The 21,058-nt window shown below is 46.8% G+C and overlaps 1 protein-coding gene across 1 annotated transcript in view; it reads right to left on the bottom strand.

Moving 5' to 3' along the window:
- The window catches only part of TCAIM (T cell activation inhibitor, mitochondrial), a 41,452-nt gene extending 30,986 nt beyond the window's left edge, over window positions 1-10,466 (bottom strand). Inside the window, exons 1-2 of the mRNA XM_065399832.1 lie at window positions 10,406-10,466; window positions 261-396 (exon numbers count right to left, since the gene is read on the bottom strand). Coding sequence (XP_065255904.1) covers window positions 261-396; window positions 10,406-10,434 — 165 coding nt within the window. The 5' untranslated portion in view covers window positions 10,435-10,466. The remainder of the gene's footprint in view (window positions 1-260; window positions 397-10,405) is intronic.
- Between the last annotated feature and the right edge of the window lie 10,592 nt (window positions 10,467-21,058).

Raw genomic sequence — 21,058 nt, 5'->3', positions numbered from 1 at the left:
AGACTCCAGATTGTCAGAGACAGCAATGCATAGTGAAAGGCTGATTAGTGAGTTTGGGGATATACTTTGTCCAAATTATAAGAATTTGCTGGACATTATCTTCTTAAAGTTCTATTTTCCTAATCACCAATATCAATCATTTTAGTTCTACAATAGGTAGAACCAACTTTTACAGCGTAAACACTAAAATAATAACATACTTCCATTCTTCACATACCATATAAATGAAAACACCATTAGAAACAAAAATATATTTTTACCCTTTCTCTGGGATGCTGGCCAAAGAAATCTGGATGCACAGCAAAATAGAAAGGTCTGAGAGCATTGACGGCTTCAGCACCTGACAAAGGTCTTGTCTGAAGAACCCACTGTAGCAATATTTTCTCCAGACACAACCTAACAAGGTAATAAAATCTTTATGTATTAAAGTAACCACCAAATAAAAAAGTAATATAAACTACATAAAAGAAATGTTACCAAAATGGTGCAAACACTCATATGAAATACAATCACTTAAAAATAAGCCATACTAGAAGGCTGGATTTTGTCCCATGGGATCTACAAAATCCTATTTAACCAGAACAGGCCTACTGTGTTACAAAGATGGTTGATGCTAATGGTTCTGATTAGTGGCATTCAAAAAGTGGTATTTGGAGAAGGTAAGGTATGCATGTTATAAGTTGATATATGAAATCCTCCACACAAATACCTCTTTTAAACACTGGTGATTGGAATAGTCAGAGGTACTAAGGGCTGCCATCTTGGAATTGTTTCTCAAAGTCAATGCCCATAACTTGAAGGTACGAAAGTAGCTAAGAAGTTTAATATTTGTAAAGCACTTTGCTATTCTTGGATGAAAAGTGCTATAAAAACAAAGCATTAGTTCTGAGCTAAAAAAATACCTCAGTTACTTACCTTCTTGTAACTGTTGTTCTTTGAGATGTGTTGTTCATGTCCGTTCCAATTAGGTGTGCGTGCACTGCGTGAATGGCAGCTGGAAGGTTTTTCTCCTAGTGGCCTTTGTTGGGTCGGCCCGGGCGGCCCCTGGGGTCGCACCTTCATGGTGCTCAATATAGGGGCCTGTCTACCCACCACCCCCTCAGTTCCTTCTTGCTGGCTACTCGGACAGATGGGTAGGAGGGCGGGTATTGGAATAGACATGAACACATCTCGAACAACAGTAACGAGAAGGTAAGTAACCGTTTTTTCTTCTTTGAGTGCTTGTTCATGTCAATTCCAATTAAGTGGATTACCAAGCCCAAATTTTGGAGGCGGGGTCAGAGCTCAAAGGTTCACTGACTGTAGCACTGTTCTACCAAAGGCTGTATCATCTCTGGCCTGCTGGGTAATAGCGTAATGCGAGGCAAAAATGTGTATTGATGACCATGTCGCTCCTCTGCATATTTCCTGGGTTGGAACATGCACCAGGAATGCAGCTGATGAAGCCTGTGCCCTCATGGAGTGCGCTGTGAGCGGAGGGGCAGGAGACAGATGGAGATGGAAAATAGAGTTCGCGACATCCGGGCACAAGGACCACTCATGGCCGTGGAACAACCTGCTGAGATAGTCTGCCAACTCGTTCTGTACCCCGGGGAGGATCGAGTGAGCTATGCAAAAGTCTCACAGTCTAAGGGGTTCCTGGCACAGGGGAGAGAAGCGTGCACCTCCGTCTATTTATATAAAACATCACTGTCATGTTGTCTGTCATGACTGATACACATTTCCCCTCCAGATGAACTCGGAAGGTCTGGCATGCTAGGCGGACTGCTTTCAAATCTCTGATGTTGATGTGAAGGGAGAGCTCCGCCTAGGACCAGAGACCTTGTGTCCTGAGGTCTCCCAGGTGTGCCCCCCCACCCCAATGCTGACACGTCCATCACCAGCAAAAGGGATGGGTGAGGTCTGGTGAAGGGGAGCCCCGCACACCTTACCTGCGGGTCGAGCCACCACAGGAGGGACTTGAGGACTGGATGAGGCAGAGTGACGATCTTGTCCAGACCGCCCCGAACTGGGCGATACACCGAGGCTAGCCACGCCTGAAGAGGCCGGAGTCTGAGTCTAGCGTGCTGTACTACATAGGTACAAGCGGCCATGTGTCCCAGAAGCTTCAAGCAATTCCTTGCTGTGGTTGTAGGGAACTGTCTGAGGTTTTGAATGTTGTCACCCAGGGACCGGAACCACGATTCCGGGAGGTACGCTGTGGCCTGTGTGGAGTCTAGTACCACTCCTATAAACTCTATCTGCTAAACGGGAGACAGAGTTGATTTTTGTGCATTGAGAAGAAGGCTCAGTTCGTCGAAAGTTGCTCTTATGAAGCCAAGTTGTGCCTCCACTTGCGTCCTGGAGCGGCCCTTGATTAGCCAGTCGTCGAGGTACAGAAACACCTGTACCTATCGCTTGCGCAGGAACACAGCCACAACTGCGATGCACTTGGTAAACACTTGAGGAGCCGCTGACAGGCCAAATGGGAGGACTGTGAACTAGTAGTGCTTGAGGTTCACCATGAATCTGAGGTACCTTCTGTGGGACAGCATAATCTAAATGCGAAAGTAAGCATCCTTCAAGTCAAGGGTGGCATACCAGTCCCCTGGATCCAAGGAAGGGATAATGGAGGCCAAAGAGACCATGGGGAACTTCAGTTTCTTCATGAACTTGTTGAGATCTTTCAGGTCTAGAATGGGCCTGAGGCCACCTTTGGCTTCCGGTTTTGCGCAATACCGGTAATAGAAGCCCTAGCCCTTCAGCTCCAGAGGAACCTCTTCCACTGCCCCAGCAACAAGAGGAAGTGCACCTCTTGTATGAGGAGTTGCTCATGAGCAGGGTCCCTGAAGAGGGACAGGGAAGGGGGGTGGAAGGGCACAGAATTGGTGGGACTATCCCCTTTCTACCATGCGGAGTACCCAGCGATCCGATGTAATACAGGCCCACACAGGGAAGAAAGGGGACAGTCGGCACGAGAAGGTAAGGTGGTATGGATCCAGTGTCCAGACTGGTGCATCGCCCCTGGGCGCATCTTCACAAGGTCTGCTACTGGCCAGCAGACTGCTTCGCCTGACCAGAGCCCTGGCCTGAAGAGTGGGGCCTCTTTCTGTTGTTTCTACCCCACCTGCGGGAGAAGTCCTGCCTATTTTGAGGCTGGTATAAACAAGGTGGGGGGCTGCGGCTTAAAATGTTTCCGCTGGTTTGCCGGAGTGCGGAGGCCCAGAGACTTGAGGGTGGCCCTTGAGTCTTTCAGGCTATGAAGCCAGGAGTCTGTTTTCTCCAAAAACAGGGCCGAACCCTCAAAGGGGAGGTCTTGAATTGTTTGCTGGACCTCATAAGGAAACCCAGACACCTGTAGCCAGGTGCTCCGTCTCATGGCTATACCCAGTAAGTCTGCCACATCAAGGGCTGCCTGAAGTGAGACTCAGGGAAACCAGTTTTCCTTATGCCACTAGAGAGAATTCTGCCCTGGAGTCCTCCGGCAACAACTCTGTGAATTCGGTCATCACTCTGCAGGAGTTGTAATTGTACCTGCTGAGGACAGCCTGGTGGTCAGAGATCTGGAATTGTAGCTCCCCCAGTGGCATAAATTCTCCTCCCAGAGGCCCATCTTTTTTGCCTCCCGATTTTTTGGGAAGGGGCCCTAGCAGCCTTGCCGCTCCCGCTCATTCGCCTTGGCTACCACTAGGGAGTCTGGTGGAGGGTGGGTATAGAGGTGCCCGAACCCTTTAAAGGGAACAAAATACCTCCACTCATTCCACTTTGCTGTTGGTGGCAAAGAGACTGGAGTCTTCCACATCTTAGTGGTCTCTTGTATGGTCCATATCAGAGGCAGGGCGATACAGGAGGGACCAGAAGGGGCAAGGATGTCCTCCATCGGGTCAGAGGACTCTACCACCTCCTCAGCCTGGGTGCCCACATTTTGCACCACCCTGTGCATTAGTTGTTGGAGCACCGTCCTCTAGGGCTGGGGCCATTGATGTGCACACCATTGCCTTGTCAGGCGAGAAGGACGACGAGGCCCTAGTCGGGAGTGGTTCCTGCTTGTTACCCCCGGCGCTGAGGGGATCTCATGGTGCAGCTGGTACCAGGGCGGCCAGGGCTGGTGCTGCTGTCAGTGCCCCAGCGAGCACGGCTGACATTGATGCCAGAGGTACAGCGACCATCTGGGAGGCTGAGGGCACATATGTCGCTGACCTAGAATAGGACCAGTGGCTCTGGCCCTGGCGGAAGGTCCAGGGGTCCAAAATGGTCACTGGGCAGGGGGCTGCCACTGACCCGGCCACGGTCTCGGTTGGAGATGGTATCCTTGTCTGTGGGACCTCAAACTCCTGCTCCTCCTGGATCGGGAGCAGTAGGACTCTGTTTCTGACTCCGAGGACTCCGTATAAGATGACCACGGAGGAGCAGAGTGCGTCTGTGCTGGAAAGCGGCATCTAGGGCTAGGGGACTGGTGCAGCTCCCCTACCTGCACGCTTGTTGATGGCACCGGTGATTGGTGCCGAGGGGATGGCAATTGGCACGGCATTATCGCCGGTTTGCCCCTAGATGGCGCCCAGGTCTCATGGGTGGTGCTGAGACCGCTGCGGGCGTCCTGTCCTGTTTCGGGGGCGGGGGGGGGGGAGGCAGTGCTGTGAGGGCGATCAGGTCTTCAGTTGCCTCGAATGCCTCCAGTGTGGACGGTATTTGCAAGTCACGGTTCTCCCAGACAGGGGAGGGGAGGGGGTCCAGACTCAACTGGTCCTAGGGAGAGTCAGGAGTCAACGCAACCTGCAATGTGGATGCCGAGCTTGTGTGACCCGACGCGGGTCTCATAGAGGCGGGCTCCTTCAGCGCTGCTCTGGGCGTGGTGGAGCGTCCCCTCTCAGGTCTTCTCTTCTTGTGGGGGACTGGAGAATGAGAGTGCGCGGAGCTCCTATGAGGAGATGCCTTCCAGTGCCAAGAGTCTCTATTGGAGTCCTTTCTCAGTGCCGACTTGTGTCCCAACGGTTCCAGGGCACTGTGCCCTGGTGCCGAAGTGCTCAGCGTTGGCTCCGCTGAGCCGGGGTCCGAATGGGCATGCAAAGCAACCTCATTTAGCAGTACTTTGAGGTGCTGCTCCCTCTCTTTTTGGGTCCTCAGCCGAAAACCTCTGCAGATTTTGCAGCGCTCCTTGAAGTGGCCTTCCCCCAGGCACTTCAGGCAGGAAATATGAGGGTCACTTTTTGGCATATGCTTGCCACAGTCTATGCAGGGTTTAAACCCTGGGGATTGAGGCATGCCCCAGTATCAGGGAAAAAAGGGGGAGTGTGATGGTGTACCCCATGAGGCTTTATGGAAATATGCTTATGAATGTATATATGACATAACTGGAATATGTTTTATGCTACACATGCCATGTAACATATCTCTGTAAAGGTAATGATCTACTGAATACATTCCTCCTATTTGTATGCATGTGTCATTGTTGTATTTGAAGTTATGAATATTGGCTGTGTACTTGCTTGATTTCTAAGTAGCTTTAGTAAAGCATTTGGTCAGCTTCTTGAGAAAGGAATGTGCAAATCAAGAAGCACTTAAAGGACAATGGATCTTGGGAGGCTCCAATCCACATAAGAAGTCTACCTGAGGACGTTCAGGGTAGCATGTAAACAATGGCTGCTGCCAGTAAAAACTGAGTCATGCATGGACATGTGACTTGCCCATGTGACTCCAAAACTCCATCTTGGAGCTGGACTTTGCATAGGAGAGAGGAGGTGGTCTCTACCCACAAGAGAAAGTCTATTTAAACCCCTGGGAGACCCCTCCATTTTGTCTTCAGCTGGCTAAAGAGATAGCCTCTCCACCCCCAAGGATACCTGAAAGAAACTGGAACAAAGGACAGTAACTACAGGGGGTGTGAGTGATTGCTGGACCCAGACTAAATGGAGACTAGTCTGTAAAAGGAAGCTTACTGGAATTCCTCTGAGGGTGAGGTTTTTATCTGTATTCAGTTTTCTTACTGTATTAGACATAGACTTGCGTGTTCTATCTTATTTTGCTTGGTAATTCACTTTGTTCTGTCTGCTATTACTTGGAACCACTTAAATCCTACTTTTTGTATGTAATAAAATCACTTTTTACTTATTAATTAACACAGAGTATGTATTAATACTGGTGTGTGTGTGTGTGTGCACGCAAATAGCTGTGCATCTCTCTCTATCAGTGTTATAGAGGGCGAACAATTTATGAGTAAAACGGATTTATTTGGGGTTTAGACCCCATTGGGAGTTGGGCACCTGAGTGTTAAAGACAGGAACACTTCTGTAAGATGCTTTCAGCTAAGTCTGCAGCTTTGGGACACGTGGTTCAGACCCTGGGTCTGTGTTGGAGCAGACTGATGTGTCTGGCTCAACAAGACAGGGTGCTGGAGTCCCAAGCTGGCAGGGAAAGCAGGGGTAGAAGTAGTCTTAGCACATCAGTTGGCAGCCCCAGGGGGGTTTCTGTGATCCAACCCATCACAGGGGGGAACCAAAGGGTGCACCCCCCAACTAAACCTTATCTAAAACTAACACTAACTATACTCTATATATGAACTATTTACACGAAGAAGTTAAAGAAACTAGGGGAATTGCACTTGCAGAGCAAGAGCCACGAGCATTCAGGCTAACTGTCACAGGTGGTAAGAAGGAACTGAGGGGATGGCGGGTCGGCAGGGCCCCATAGTGAGCGCAATGAAGGCGCAACCACAGGGGGCGCCCAGGCCGACCCAACGGAGGCTGCTAGGGGAAAAACCTTCTGGCTGCCGTGCATGTGGCACGTGCACACCTAATTGGAATTGACATGAACAAGCACTTGAAGAAGAAATAATCATATTTCAACACAGAGAAGGCATCCCTTGTTCACTTCTGAGAACCACATGCCCATGGCTATTTTTAATCCTGAGCAAACTTACTTCATTTCCCAAGCATATTCTTGTATAGAAGACAAAATGATGTAAGGAGGTAGACTGGAGTGAAAGAAAATAAGCTTATTTGAAAATGAGAGTGCTGAAAGTGAGGAAAGATGCAAGAACAGGGGGAAGAAGAGGGATGTTGACAGATTTAATTTCCATCATAGATGAAGAAGATTGTATAAAGTAAGATTTGAAGAGAGGGAGTGTTTGGATGAAGAAATTTAGATAGATCAGAAAGCACAAGTTAAAGGAGGAGCTTCAATTGTGGACAATTAAAGGAGAGAGTTCAAGATTGTAAGAGCAAGTAGTGGGCAAATGGGAGATAGTGTGTCTTTAGTTTTAGAAATTTGTAAATACTGGGATTACAATTCTGAACTGATGTGAAAACTAACAAGATGCAATGAACATGATATGGTTACATTTCCTGCAGTGGCAGAGTTATATAACCACAGCACTCTTGATTGCCCCAGAAGGCTCTCGGGAGGCAGAGCTGAAGTAAGGGCAAATTCTGGCAACATTCTGGAAATGACAAAGAGCAGATTTGCATGGCAGATTAGAGAAATGAGAGGAAAAGGCAAATTCTGGGTAAAAGATCACTAAGGTTTCTGACCATAGTACAAAGTTGTCTGAGTTGTTGTGTTAAATGAACAGGACAGCACATTTATAAATACCAAGGGCAGCGTGTAAATGGTAAATGTTTAACAACGGAATTTTTCCTTCCCGACTGATCTCACATAGCATACTAATTAATTTACCATGAGAAGTCATTTTTCCTTCATCATCTTAGTTTCAAACTGAATGTGAATGCTGATGGAAGAGCACTTCAGTTCTGTTCAGCAGTAAAACACTTTAAATGAAAGACACTGTATAAATTTAAAACTATAGACCAAACTCCTCCCCCCCCCCCCCAAAACCCCACACTTCACAAAATTAAATACAAGACAGACAAAATCATAGTATGGTCAGAGGTTGATAAACTCGAGACAGGCGAATAAATGAAAGATAAGAGGCATAACTGCATATCTTTTACATAGAAATGATGACCATATAAAAATAATAAGACAGCCTTATAAAACTCCATTCACCTGATTTCCTGGGGTGAGTAATTTTACTGGAGAATAAATTGTGATGAACATTTCTTTTTGTCTACTCCTACCCTATAAAAGAAGTTGGCTAACAGATTTTTTTTGTTTTTTTGGGGAGGGGGAGGGGAGTTGGGGAGGAGAGTATGTGCCTGGACTGTTAAAATTATCTTGATAATTTTGCAAGGCTGAAATAAGATGACCAAAAGGGAGATCAATCAATCGAGTTTTATTGCACTTGCCAAATGCCTTTGCAAACAAACACCATAGTCAAATTGCAGTTAGTTCAAATTTTATGAGATCTAGTAAAACCATCATCAACAAACCCAAGAAAGACGATCCAAGAACGTTTTACAAGCCAAGATCTGTGCAAATATGGATATTCTGAAAATCAAATAACGTAAGAGAAAGTCAGTGCAATATGAAGTTAACAACCAGATGGTTTGGTCTTTGGGAGCCATCTTTTCTTTTCCAAAATCATTAAATAGTGAGTCAAATTAAAATAGAACTTGCATAGATCCATAACATTTTAGGGTCATCTCCAAATCTCTTTTACACCACTTGGGCAGCAGATTCATTCATGTGAATACCTTTCCATCCAGCAATTAAAACAAGGTCAGATATCAGAGTCTCATGTGCATGTCTAAATTTTATTTTTAACATTTTTTTTAAAACAAGTATTGAGTTCTCAAGTTGAGATAAGGACCCTGATCTTGTTTGTCAGTATCTCTAACACTTTGGTCAGGGCTTAAATTCTCCCCAAGTATTTCCCGGGGCTTGGTACCAGGGCTCCCGCAGGTTTGAAAATATTTACCAGAGCTCTGTTCTGGATGGCTCTGGCTGAATTTAAGCCCTGCCCTTAGTTAACAACAAAACAACTGATGAGGCTAATAAAAAAGGGTAAGTGAATATTTAAGATTCAAATAAACTTGCAGGGCTTGAAGAATTTGTGCTTGTCATGGTCAGATGAAGCTTTCTCTGACGAAGATGGGGAGCCCTTACAGTTAAAAAAATAACCTTTGAAATGTGAACCAAATGTAAACCAAAGCAACACAGTCTTGTATTGGCAGAGACACAACTCTACCACCTCTTCTGTTACTCCTAGTTTTGTCAAGAAGCAGAGTGAAATTACCAAGACTGGTCAGCTTCACCACTGTTATTCAGGAAAGGACAGTAGTAAAAGTTACCCCTCCCATATACAACTTCTTTGCAGTAACCAGGAGGCTCTGAGGCAGTAAGAGAAAGGAGTGTCTGGAAGAGAAAATCTAAGTACTTTACATTTAATCAGACACAGTTAGAAGCTCATACAAAAGATAGTCTGAAAAAAAGATCCATGGATAATACCCATACAAGAATGTCAGCACCCTACCCCTTCATAGTTGCTTGGCAAGGGGCCTAGGCTCCCTGTACCTTACCTGTTCCCATCTTTAAAAGTTATCTCTGGCTAAAGTACAAGGTTTTCCTCATAACCCCTTTTTTTTTTTTTTTAAACTTGAGACATACAAATCACATTTATCCAAGATCTTAATGAGAAAATGGTGATAGATGAGAAACAAAAAAAAAAATAAAACTGCTATATGTAACATTACCATGGTAGAAGGTAGGCTGAGGATCCTAGCAAAAAACTATTCTGAACTTACTCAAAGGAGGAACACTCACAGACCATAATTAAGCTATGTAACAGAATGAAGAATATACACAGAAAAGATGGAAGACAGATCTTGAGGCATCCCATAGCTGTAGGGCGAAATTAAGAAATTAAAATTTATGTAGAGAAAAAAATGCAAAGAAGGTGTCCTTAGCTTCTTGCTCAAGGAGTGATCAATTTTCCCCCAAACCGCATTCAGATTAAGGAGGATAAGAAGAGACAGGGATTCATGTTCAAAAGCAAAATCATTACCACCAAGAGTAGGGCAGTCTCACTATTGTGAAAGATATTATCAAACACAATCTCTGCTACAAGATGTTATGCAACAGGATTGCAAGACAGAATCATTGATGAAATAATACTCCCTGTTGAAGATTGTTGTCAAAATCTATTAAACATAACTTTTTCCTGTAGCTTTCGCATTGAATATCTTTGTTAAAAGTAATTTACTTTACCCTTACAGTTCACTTTATCTGTAATTCTGAACTTTAATAGCATAAGAATTCAGTTATATTTTGGATATTTAATTTTAGCTTTGTTATATCACCTTATTTCACCCAATAAAGCCATACTCAAACCTATGTTCTGTTTAGCCTGTGTCTAACTATTCATCCTCCATTGGATGACTGAATGTGTATTGCAGCTATTGTGGTAAAAATGTCAAATGGCACATGGATAACAAATGACCGATTCAGAGAAAAATTGAAAAGTATTAAACACAAAACCTCCAGCTTTTAATTACTAAGTTAAAGGGTAGATTAATTTGGCAATCAGTCTTACCTCCTCACAGCCCCCAAATGGCAAAACATCTCACTGCTTATGCTCAAGTCAACTTTCAGACATCCGCTAGATCACTTAAAGAAGAATACAAAAGGAAAGTATATTTAATGATTGTGTCCATGTATATTTCCCCCTTTCAATTCTCTAAAAAACTGTTTTACAATTTAAGTAACAGTGGTAATGAACAATTAAGAAAATCCACAATGCAGGATTTGGTTTTACACAAGGATGCTTTTAGATTTTTTCCTAAGCTACAGGAAAAAAGTATCCTTTAGTAAATTATGTGATAAAACGTGTACTCTGTATTAATATAGGTGGATTTGAACTGACACTATTTGAAAATCTTAAACAGAATAATTTAAAGATACTCCAGTTTCCGGTGAGTATGGCTTTTAAAAAAAGTCCTTTGATATATTTAAAATGTTTTTCAATCTCCCTGTTGTTTTTTATAACTGTCTTTTCAGCACAGGAGAAATTGATTGGCTACAAGGGGGAAACAGTGAAATTGACTATGCACAAAGTGCCCTCAAATCCACAAAATAAAACAAAAAACAAACAAAAATAAAGCAAAACAGTTTTCCACCCAAACTTCTTCCAGTTATCTTAGGTGCTACATTTAACTTCAAATTTTTTAAAACAAATAAAGTTTTCAAGTTGGTTGTGTCCCCTTAAAAACAGGTGGCAGATACAAAACCAATAAAAGAAAATACTTTTTCATACAATGTATATTAGATATGGAATCCAGCGCCATAAGATATCGAGGCAAAAATCTTAGCAGATTTCAAAATGAAATTAGCAATTTTTTGTATGGATAACAAGAAAATCTGGAATTACTGTAATAAACACTAAATAAACCAACCAACCAAAAGCCACCAAACAGTTTTGGAAGGGCTTAAGCCAATTTCTAACTACTGAGGGTTAGGAGGGAGTATTTCTGGAGGCAGATTCTCTCATAACTGCCTGCTGCAGTTTTCTTGCATCTTCCTCTGAAACATCTGGTGTTGGCTACAGTATTAATTATGTTATTAAACTGATCAACTGAACACACACAGAATTATTTCATCTGCACCCTAATCAAAAGACAGTTGTGTCTGAGCAAAACACAACTTTATTTCCTCAAACAAACTAGATTTATACTGCACTCCACTTGTAACACCAAAGTCTTTGGGAATAAAGCATCATTTTTGCCTTATCACTTCAGAACTCAAAGTGAATATATTTGGTTTCATAGTCCTATTGAGCCTTACTTCTCAACCGTAACATGAAGGGAGAGTGACATGCAAAAAGTTACGGCATTTAAAAAAAAACAAATCTGTCTTTAAATTTTAATGTATTTTTTCAATTTTTATAGAGTGTTAATCAAGTGATACCTAGGGCAGCTTGAAACAAATTGTGTTTTAATAGTCCATTCACCATATATTTTTAAAAACAGCCCTAATAATTTTTGCTTTAATACTTTTGGAATTCTCCATAGATCTAGGGCCAAACACTTCCCTACGTCAAGTATAAGGGTATTGGCTAATATGTATGTAGGCCTTTTTTTTCCTCTTGGAAAGGCATGAAATAGTTCAGCATAATTGGCTCCTCAAGGGAAGCAGCATAGTGTGTGTATAAGTAGTCACTGCTGTCAGTTTCTCACATTTAACTGAGCACTTGATTGCTGTGAGCATTCCCAGCAGTATGCTGAACTGAACAACTGAACATTCCAGGTATACCAATGTTAGTAAGAGTGACAGATGTCATGAACAGGCAAAAGCTGAAGGAGTTTAAATACAAAGGAAATATTCACTTTTCTCATGCAGCACAAAATCTGCTATGGTTAACCGGTTAAGTCAACAATTTGATCACTTTTCTAAAACAATTTTAAAAACCCCAACACACTCTTTAAAATAGCGTGTGACTTGGTGAAAGATTTTTGTAGATTCTAGTCTTATGCCTGCTGAAGCAGCTACCCATTTCCCTAACTGGCCAGACTGCAGCATGGTTACTTCAACAACAGTGTATACAGAATGAACTAAAACATTCATATAAACATTTTAGCTACAACACTAGAGCTGGTTCTGTGGCTTTTTGCTACCTCAGGCAAATTCAGAGTGGTCATAAGCAGTGCAATTACAAAAATTCAAAGACTTGAGTAAGTTTTTAAAATATCTCATGAAGCACCCAGCAAATTCTATCTCCAGACTGCAAAAACTGCCTTAAAATTAAAATCTAAAATGCGAGTCTTTAGCTCTATGCAAGAGAGAATGAAGCAGGGCTGATTTGCCAACAGGAATATTTAAAAGACACCATTGAAATCAACACCATTAACAAGTGACTAAACATTTTGCTGCCTCAGACAGACACCTGTTGGGCCTATGCTGCATTATGTAACAAATCTGAGATGCAGTCATGTAACTGCAGTTCCAAATCAAAGCCTCTGGTAAGACACAGGAAGGGAGGCGTTTGGGTCTCCAGATGAGCAGCGCAGGGTGCCAGCACGCTTCTGCACTCTCAGCATAAATACAGAAGAAGTTTACAAAACACAAGCCAAGTTTCAGAGTAGCAGCCGTGTCTTCCAACTCTTGACCATCCAAAGCGTATAAGGCCAGAGGGCACCATGTAGCTTGACCTCTTGTGTATGACAGGCCACCAACATCTCCTAAACTAGCCTCAAGTATTACAGCCCAGGGGAGGTCAGTCTGCATCCAGACCCTGACCAGAGCCGCCCTACCCCAAGACCGCACGAAGGGCGCTCAGACGCAGCAGCCCAGCCCAGCCCAGCCCCTCCTGGCGGGCTGCGTTTCCGTGGGGTTACTGGTTTAAAATCCCGTCTCTCTGAGGGTGGGTCCGAGCCAAGGCGGGCGTGAGCAGCGCCAGTCACCTGGCCCCGCACAACACCGGGGTTACAATCCGGACACAAAAAGGGCTGCCTTCAAAAGCGGCAGGGGCTCCATCCACCGTGTGACAGGAAAGTGCCGCCCCCGGCCTCGCTCCCTAAGACAGCGGGCCCGGCAGAGCAGCGGGATCCCGCGGGAAGTTTTAAACGAGCCACGTGGAAACCGATCGCGGTCTCGGCCCGGCCCGCTAGCGCGTTCAGCGGGCAGCTCCCGGCCTGTCCCCACCAGGGGTCGTGGGCCAAGGAAGGGCCCGTGAGCGCAGAACCCCACGAGGGCAGCTGAGGCCCTGACACTCCCCCGAGATACGCAGGAGGCCAGCAGCCGCCGTGCCGCGTCAGGCCCCCCAGCCCCCTTACCTCAGCGTCGTGACAGCGGCCCCTCCCCCCGCCTGCCGGAGCTCGGTCCCCATCGCGGGGCGCGCGCGTAGGGAGCCGACACTCAGTGACCACCTCCCGAGAAGGAGGAGCGGCCTGAGGGGCGGGGTCACCGTCGTCACCGTCCCACCTCCCGAGCAGGTTCCTCTCCTCCGCCCACGCTCCGAGTCGCGCGCTGGCCCCTCTTCGCGCGCAGCCGCGTCACCTCGCGCGTTCCTCCAGCTCGCGACCAAGAGAGAGACCGCGCGCACCCCTAGCCGTCAAAGTAGCCGCGCATGCGCGAGAGCTCTGCCGTGCCCAAGCGCCCCGGTGGAGGATGTTTAATTCTCGGAGGCAGAACATAACGGTCCCGGTGCCGAGGGACGGCGGGGCCAGGCCCCCGAGCCCCGCACACGCTGAGGAACGGACTCTCCCTATCTCCCCTCCAGGGGCAGGCCCGGCCGCTGTTACCGGGCTCCTCCGCAGCGGCAGGCCCCAGGCTCGCTACGCCGCCGCCCCGCACTCGCACCCCAGCGCGGGTGATTTCAGCCGAGCGGCTCCCACCGCGCGTGTAACGTTGGGGGTTTCACCCTGATAGCCCCAAGGCCTTGCCTGTAACCGCACACGCCGGAGCCGCACGCCCCTGAGCTCCCGCTGCTGCAACTTCTTCCGCGGGATTTTGGGAGTGGGGGCCTGGCAATGTCTCCTCACCCCCGCACCGGGAGTAGCTGGCCTGGCTGGGGAGCCCCGCGCTGCTCTTTCTCTGAGCTGGAAATCAACTTTCACTACTTCTGAACGCAGCTACCCAGCAACAGGAGGCGGGTGGCACCTTAATGACTACCAGATTTATTTGGGCATAAACTTTCGTGGGTAAAAAAACCCACAGAAGTGGGATTGTGGGGTTTTCACGAAAGCTTATGCCCAAATAAATGTTAGTCTTTAAGGTGCCACCAGACGCCTTGTTGTTTTTGTGGATACAGATTAACACGGCTACCCCCTGATACTTGGGAGCTACCCAGCAATGGATATTTATTTGGGAGCTAGAAGTGCAAGCAAAGGGGACATTGTATTCCTTTTAAATAAACACAGAAAGTATGCCCTGAGGTCAGGGCTGGATTAATTTTTATGGGCCCGGCACCAAACATATTTGTGGGCCCCCATTGGGGAAATAGGGCATGTGATGGGGGGCCGTCCGCAGAGCAAGGGGCCAGTTGGGGGCAATGAGGCACAGTGGGAGTGGCCCCACTCAGCCCAGCACAAGAGCACTGTTTACAAACCCCAAACTGTTAGATGCCCAGCCCTGTGCTGCCAGCGTGCCCCTTCCCCCAGAGACTTCCCCCACAGATCCCTATGCCCAGCACCCCCTGCCTAGAGACCCCTCCCACTGACATCCCATCACAACTACACAGCACCCTGCACACCATACCCCCGCCCAGCTCCCCCACCCACAGATCCCCTACTGTCCAGCACCCCCTTCACAGTCCCACCATCACAGCTGTACAGTGTCCCATATTCCTGAGGGAATTCTGCATCAAATTCTGTGCATAATATTTTAAAATTCTGATTTTTTTTTATAATAAATAAATGTGGAAGCTCCACCATGGCAGTGGGGAGCACAGGCCACTGGCTGCATGGAGGTGGGAGAATACCCTGCAGCCTCCCCCACCCCCCCTGGGACAGGGACGTGGCAGTGAGACTGAACCTGACCCTGACACAGCACAAGGGCCAGGCCTGCCTCAGAAACACCCTGGGGCCCTGCCCCTTTTGCGCCAGGCACACCAGATATGGGCAGGGAGGCTAAGCCTGGCAGCAGGATCCAAGTGCAGAGGGACTTAGTGTGGGGGTATCCAGATGGAGGTAAGAGGGGTCTGGGGGGGGCAGTCTGGGTGCAGGCAGCTCAGTGGGGGATCTGGATGCTCAGGGAGGTGCCAGGTGCAGTGGCAATGGGAGTCTGCAGGGGGGACCAAGTGAAAGTGGTTGGAGCTCAGCGGGCAGGGAGGGGGGGAGTTTGGGTGCAGGGGAGGGGGGGTTGTTGTACTTAAAGTACTGAACAGGATCTTTTCAGGGGAAATAAGGCAAACGCTACATTCATTGGAAATACATGCATCAATCAACACTGTATCATATGCATATGATCTATATTACACTCATGCACTCACATACACACACAAACACACTCGGTCTTCTTGTTACCAACTAGTTGCTCCCCTTAACTTCACTGGCCAGGTGAGTTAGATAGAGGAGGGGTGGAGCCGGGCTTCTGCCGATCTGGATCAATGCTCCTATGTTGACAAGTCCCAGCGTCCTCTGCAAGACACCTCACATTTATAGCAGCTTCCCTCTCATGCAAATCTATACCAGATTCAAAATCTGTGTCCCTTGGTCCTTTTTGCTGCTTCTTTCTGGGTGTTGTCCCATTACTGTTCAAACAGGGTGTTTCCAAAAGAAGGTGCTTGATTCTAAACCGCCCCCCCCCTCCCCGAGGCCGTCAATATGTCTGCTCTTCTTTAGTGAGCCCACTTGACAAGTTTGATTGTCCTCGGCAGGGCCGGCTCTGGCTTTCTGGCCGCCCCAAGCAAAAAAAAAAAAAAAAAAAAATCGTGGCGGCCAGAACAGCAAAGCAAAAAAAAAAAACAACCTGTGGTGCGGCCGAAGCCAGGGTGTAGGGGGACTTCCTGCCCTGCAGATGTGCCCCGGCTAGTGGGGGGAGAGAGAGAAGGGGGGCAGCCAGAGCTTCAGCGGGGCGCTGCTATGCGGCCCCTCACGCTGTGCCCCCTGCCGGGAGGGCTCCGCACTGTTCCAGTTGGCTGGGAGGGAAGGACGCGGGCTGCCCTGCCAGGCTTGCTGCAGGGCGCTCCCGTCTGCCACGCCGCTGCCCCCTACAGGGCAGCTGGAGCGGAACAATGGGAAAAAAAAAAAGCAGCCGTGCCACCCTGGGATTGGGCGGAATGCCGCCTCCTACAAGCTGCCGCCCCAAGCACCAGCTTGCTCGGCTAGTGCCTGGAGCCGGCCCTAGTCCTCGGGTCTGGCTTCCATCCCCTCTCCAACTAGCTGTCTGGAGGTGCTTGCCTTCCACGCCTTGCTCATTCACACCTCATTCATTCAACATGCCAGTTGATTAAGGGAGTGTGGGGAGGGGGAATCTTATTCTACTCCTAGCAAAAAGACATTTTTCTTCTACTTTAACTATCCTTAGGGGCTATAACATTATACCAAGGCTTAACACAAAATTTTCTATAAGTTTTTCTACATAGGGATCTAATACAAAGTTCCTATATCAAAGGACTTGATACAAAGTTGTATGAAAATAGCTTAATACAGGGTTATATGAAGAGGCATAATACAAAGTCATATGAAAGTTAGAGGTTATATATGGATAGGCTTGATACAAGGTTACATAGAGAGGCATAATACAAAGTCATATGAAAGTTATGTGAAGATGCTTAATACAGAGATTTATCTACAGGGTTCATTTGGGTGGGGTTCTAGGTGTTGGTGGTTGGGGCTCAGTGGGGAGGGTGTCTGGGGGGGCTCATCGGGGTGGTACAGATGCAGGGGAGGTGGGGCTTGTCAGGGTGAGGGTTTGATGGGCCTGCTTAACAGGGGAGCCCCAGCTGCTGCCAAGGGGATCCATATGCTGGGCCCCCGTTTCCCCTATCCCAGGGATCGGTAACCTTCGGCACGTGGCCCACCAGGGTAAGCCTCCTGGCGGGCCGGGCCAGTTTGTTTATTGCCGCGTCCACAGGTTCGGCTGATTGCGGCTCCCACTGACTGTGGTTTGCCGCTCCAGGCCAATGGGGGTTGCGAGAAGCCGCGGCTAGCACATCCCTTGTCCTGCAGCCCCCCATTTGCCTGGAGCCGCGATCGGCCGAACCTGCAGACGCGGCAGGTAAACAAACTGGCCCAGCCCACCAGGGGGCTTACCCTGGTGGGCCGCGGGCTGAAGGTTGCCGATCCCTGCCCTATCCCCATCTCTTCCCCATCCCATGTCCCTTCCCTACCACTCCATCTCCTTCCCATCCCACCTCCTTCCTTCCCCACTGCCTCTGTCCCCCTGCCCTGCCTGCCCCACCCTGGGCACTCACTGTAGTACAAGATGAAGGATGGCTCCCAGCACACAGAAGGGAGCTCAGCCAGCACTAGCACCCAGAAGGTGGTGTCCAGCTGCAAAGTCCCGGGAGCTGAGCAGCACCTTCTTTTTTCAGCCTGGCTGTGCAGCTCTACAGTAGAGTAGGTCTGCTCATTCCACCCCCCTCCCCAAGGCCTCTCCCCGCCTCTTCTCTGCCTCCTCTCCCCAGGTGAGCATGCTGCGGCTGTGCTCCTCCCCCACCCTCCTGCCAGCAAACAGCTGATCGGCGGCAGGGAGGGGGAGGGCGGGAAGGGAGCAAGCTGTGAGAGGAGGCAGGAGAGGGGGGGCTTGGCTGCCCTACTGCAGCAGGAGCCTCACTGCCAGGAGCACCAAGCTTCTGCTCCCCGCAGGAGAGAGTGGGGGGCGGAGAAGAGTGGGCCTGGTAGGGGCCTCCCTGGAGTGTGGGCCCGGCTCCATGGTAAATTCGCTACTGCCTGAGGTTAGTGGCCAGATGCTAATACAGCCCTTATCCTTATTTTGGGCAAGTTGGTGAGCCAATAGAATTTCTCAACATTTCAATAGATTATTAAGCACTTTGCATACACAATAACAACGGTGTTTGGGATTCAATGCGAAACATAAAAATATAGTTAAATTCAGTAGTAACATACAATATATGACGTCCATGACTATTACCTAGGATTGGCAGAATCTGATTTTTATTTTTTGATAATTTTTATGGATATTGATTATTTTAAAACTTTTTTTAGACTTTTATCAATTTAAATTTTAAGTTGTGGGTCAGGAAATATTTAAAGAGATGTTAAGATTCAAAAAGTTAAAGCTTTAACTGTTAAAACATATCAACATCACATATAAATCTATACAAAGTAAATATGTTTAAATCACTCCAATAATTTCTCAAGCAGCATTTTTCTTACTTTGCTGATCTGTAAATTTCAGTTCAGGGGGTGGGGGGAATGGATCAGTATTCACCTTGCTCTCCCTGTCAGTACTGGGCCCAAGTCAGGGAAGCTAATGATCCAACCAATGGACCAAATGCAGTGATCAATCCTGGTCACTGTCACCTGAGGCACATTGTGCATACACAAAGTAGTAGTAGTTCTTGATGGAAATATTTTTTCATCAGTTTGTGGGTGTGGTGAAATCAATGTTTATAGACATTTACCAATAAGCTTATCTTTCCAAGCCTACCATTATCGCCTTCCATCTTGTATATCATAATGTTAGCATTTTACAGCTACTTTATGGAAATGTATGATTACACCAGAGGCAAGAGAGTAGAAAATCTGTCCTAGATTTAAACTCTGAAAATCTGAGTTTAAATCACTGCCTCTAGTTATCTAGAATTTCTCATGCTAAATGCATCTAGGACGAGAAAGTGAAATTCCTAAAATGAGAAATCACTCCCATCAAAGAGAAATACGGGAAATGAAAGGCATAATCAATCTAAACTAGGTAGGGATATTCCAAATTCCCTCATTTGGTATAAAAGGAATATCAAAAGGAGTGAAACCAGCATCACCAGTACCATGGTCATTTGAGGGGGTAAAAAACAACAATTATATCCGTGAAATACAATCATACAAGTAATACATTCATACAACAATATATTTTCAGATGGTACATGGCAATCGGAATCAGATCCAGATAATTGTAACAATCCCACAGTAAAAATGGTGTTCACTGTGGTAAAAGTTGTGTACCAGTAGTGTGATATATGGGGAAAGTGGGAGGGAAGCAGAGTTTTTCTTGCAGAGTCTAGGAATCTGTGGTGTTTTCAGGATCCACTTCTTTCTCACAACAAGAAATTAGAAACAGGGCTGATAAGTTACAGGACCCATCCATATTTCAGTGAAGCTTTAAATTAAGTCAGCATCCATTCGTTGTCTCTGTCATGTTCTGCATAAATATTCCTACATGCACTCAGGTGTTTTTGCATCCTAATAAATGCCAATCAATAAGTCATGTAAGTAAATTGGTTGTATAATTATGCAGGTTTGTGTGATGCAGTCAGTAGCATGTGATGGCACCTGATGATTATCACTCTCCTAACAAAGTCAATCGAGATCAAACATTTTCCACTGAAACTGGTTTTTGACATAAAATTAGGTTTTTGATTAAATGAAAAATGTCTCTTCTCAGCAGATAATTTTGAGTTTCTGTCAAAAAATTGAACAACCCACAAATCCCCAGCCAAACAAAAATTGATTAGGAATATTGCCATTGTGCCTGTGGGGGTGGTTGTTTGGCTGCTTCATGCCGCCATGCTCCTCTATGGCCTAGGTTCACCAGTCAGATGACCTCTCCCATGATACTTTACAGCCAGCGACTTCCATGATGTACTGCAAGTGCTCAGTACGAAGAGAGAACATGGCACATGATGGGAATTATAGTTCAGCCAGAGAGACCAGCCCATAGAGGAAAATGGAGTATGGAGCCCCCAAACTACAACTCCCAGCATTTGGCAGCATTTCTGAAAGTTTTCAAATACAAGGTTTTGATTTTTTCACCAAAAGTTTGAAATTTTAAGCAGAAAAAACCCATTTCAGGAAACAGGGTTTACAACATGTTGAGTTCATGAGTTCATGTTGCGTGGTCCCTGTTGCGCAGGGCGAGACTCGCTAGCCCCCGCTGACAGCCTCGTTCTAGGTCACTGACCGCCGGGCCCTGTCATGACCGTGGCCTGTCACAACGCCCAGGAGGTGGGGACAGGCGCATGGGAGGACCAGAAAGCTGGTGCAAAGAACAGGTGTGAGCTAGGGAAGGCCTCCAGCATCTTTGGCCCATCCCCAAGCATCAGGTGATGAGATATAAGGAATCTGGTGCACTGTGGATTGGCTTCATCCACTATATCTGGTCACCTAGCTAGTCTGTTCTTTTGGTGCAGAACTAGCAGGAGTTCCTAACCCATGTAGAGAATTCTTAGTAAAGAAGGTCTTCGAGGGATAGTCCAGAAGTGACAGATGCAGGGAAGACAACAAGCACCCCATAAAAATACAGAGGGTTGTGGGATGGAGGCAGTTCTATTTAAAGATGCATTTGTTGTGGCCTTTGGTGCTTTTAGGATTAGTGAGCTGGTGCCACAGGCAGCAGGGGACAGGTCCAAGTATGCATTAGAAATAACTGATGTAAGGTTTACACAAAGAGCATTTTGTTTGCATTTGAGGTATTTGAAAACAAACAGGAAAAGCAGCCTTGGTGCTGCTAAAAGAACACTTGGATGACTATCATACAATCATGGATGATTAGGGTTGGAAGAGACTTCAGGAGGTCATCTAGTCCAACCCCCAACAGATGACTATCTGTGCCATATGAATGCAGTCAAAGC

Source organism: Emys orbicularis, chromosome 2 (genome assembly GCF_028017835.1).
Source record: "Emys orbicularis isolate rEmyOrb1 chromosome 2, rEmyOrb1.hap1, whole genome shotgun sequence".
Classification (NCBI taxonomy): domain Eukaryota; kingdom Metazoa; phylum Chordata; order Testudines; family Emydidae; genus Emys; species Emys orbicularis.
This window is presented reverse-complemented; position numbering and strand designations above follow the sequence as displayed.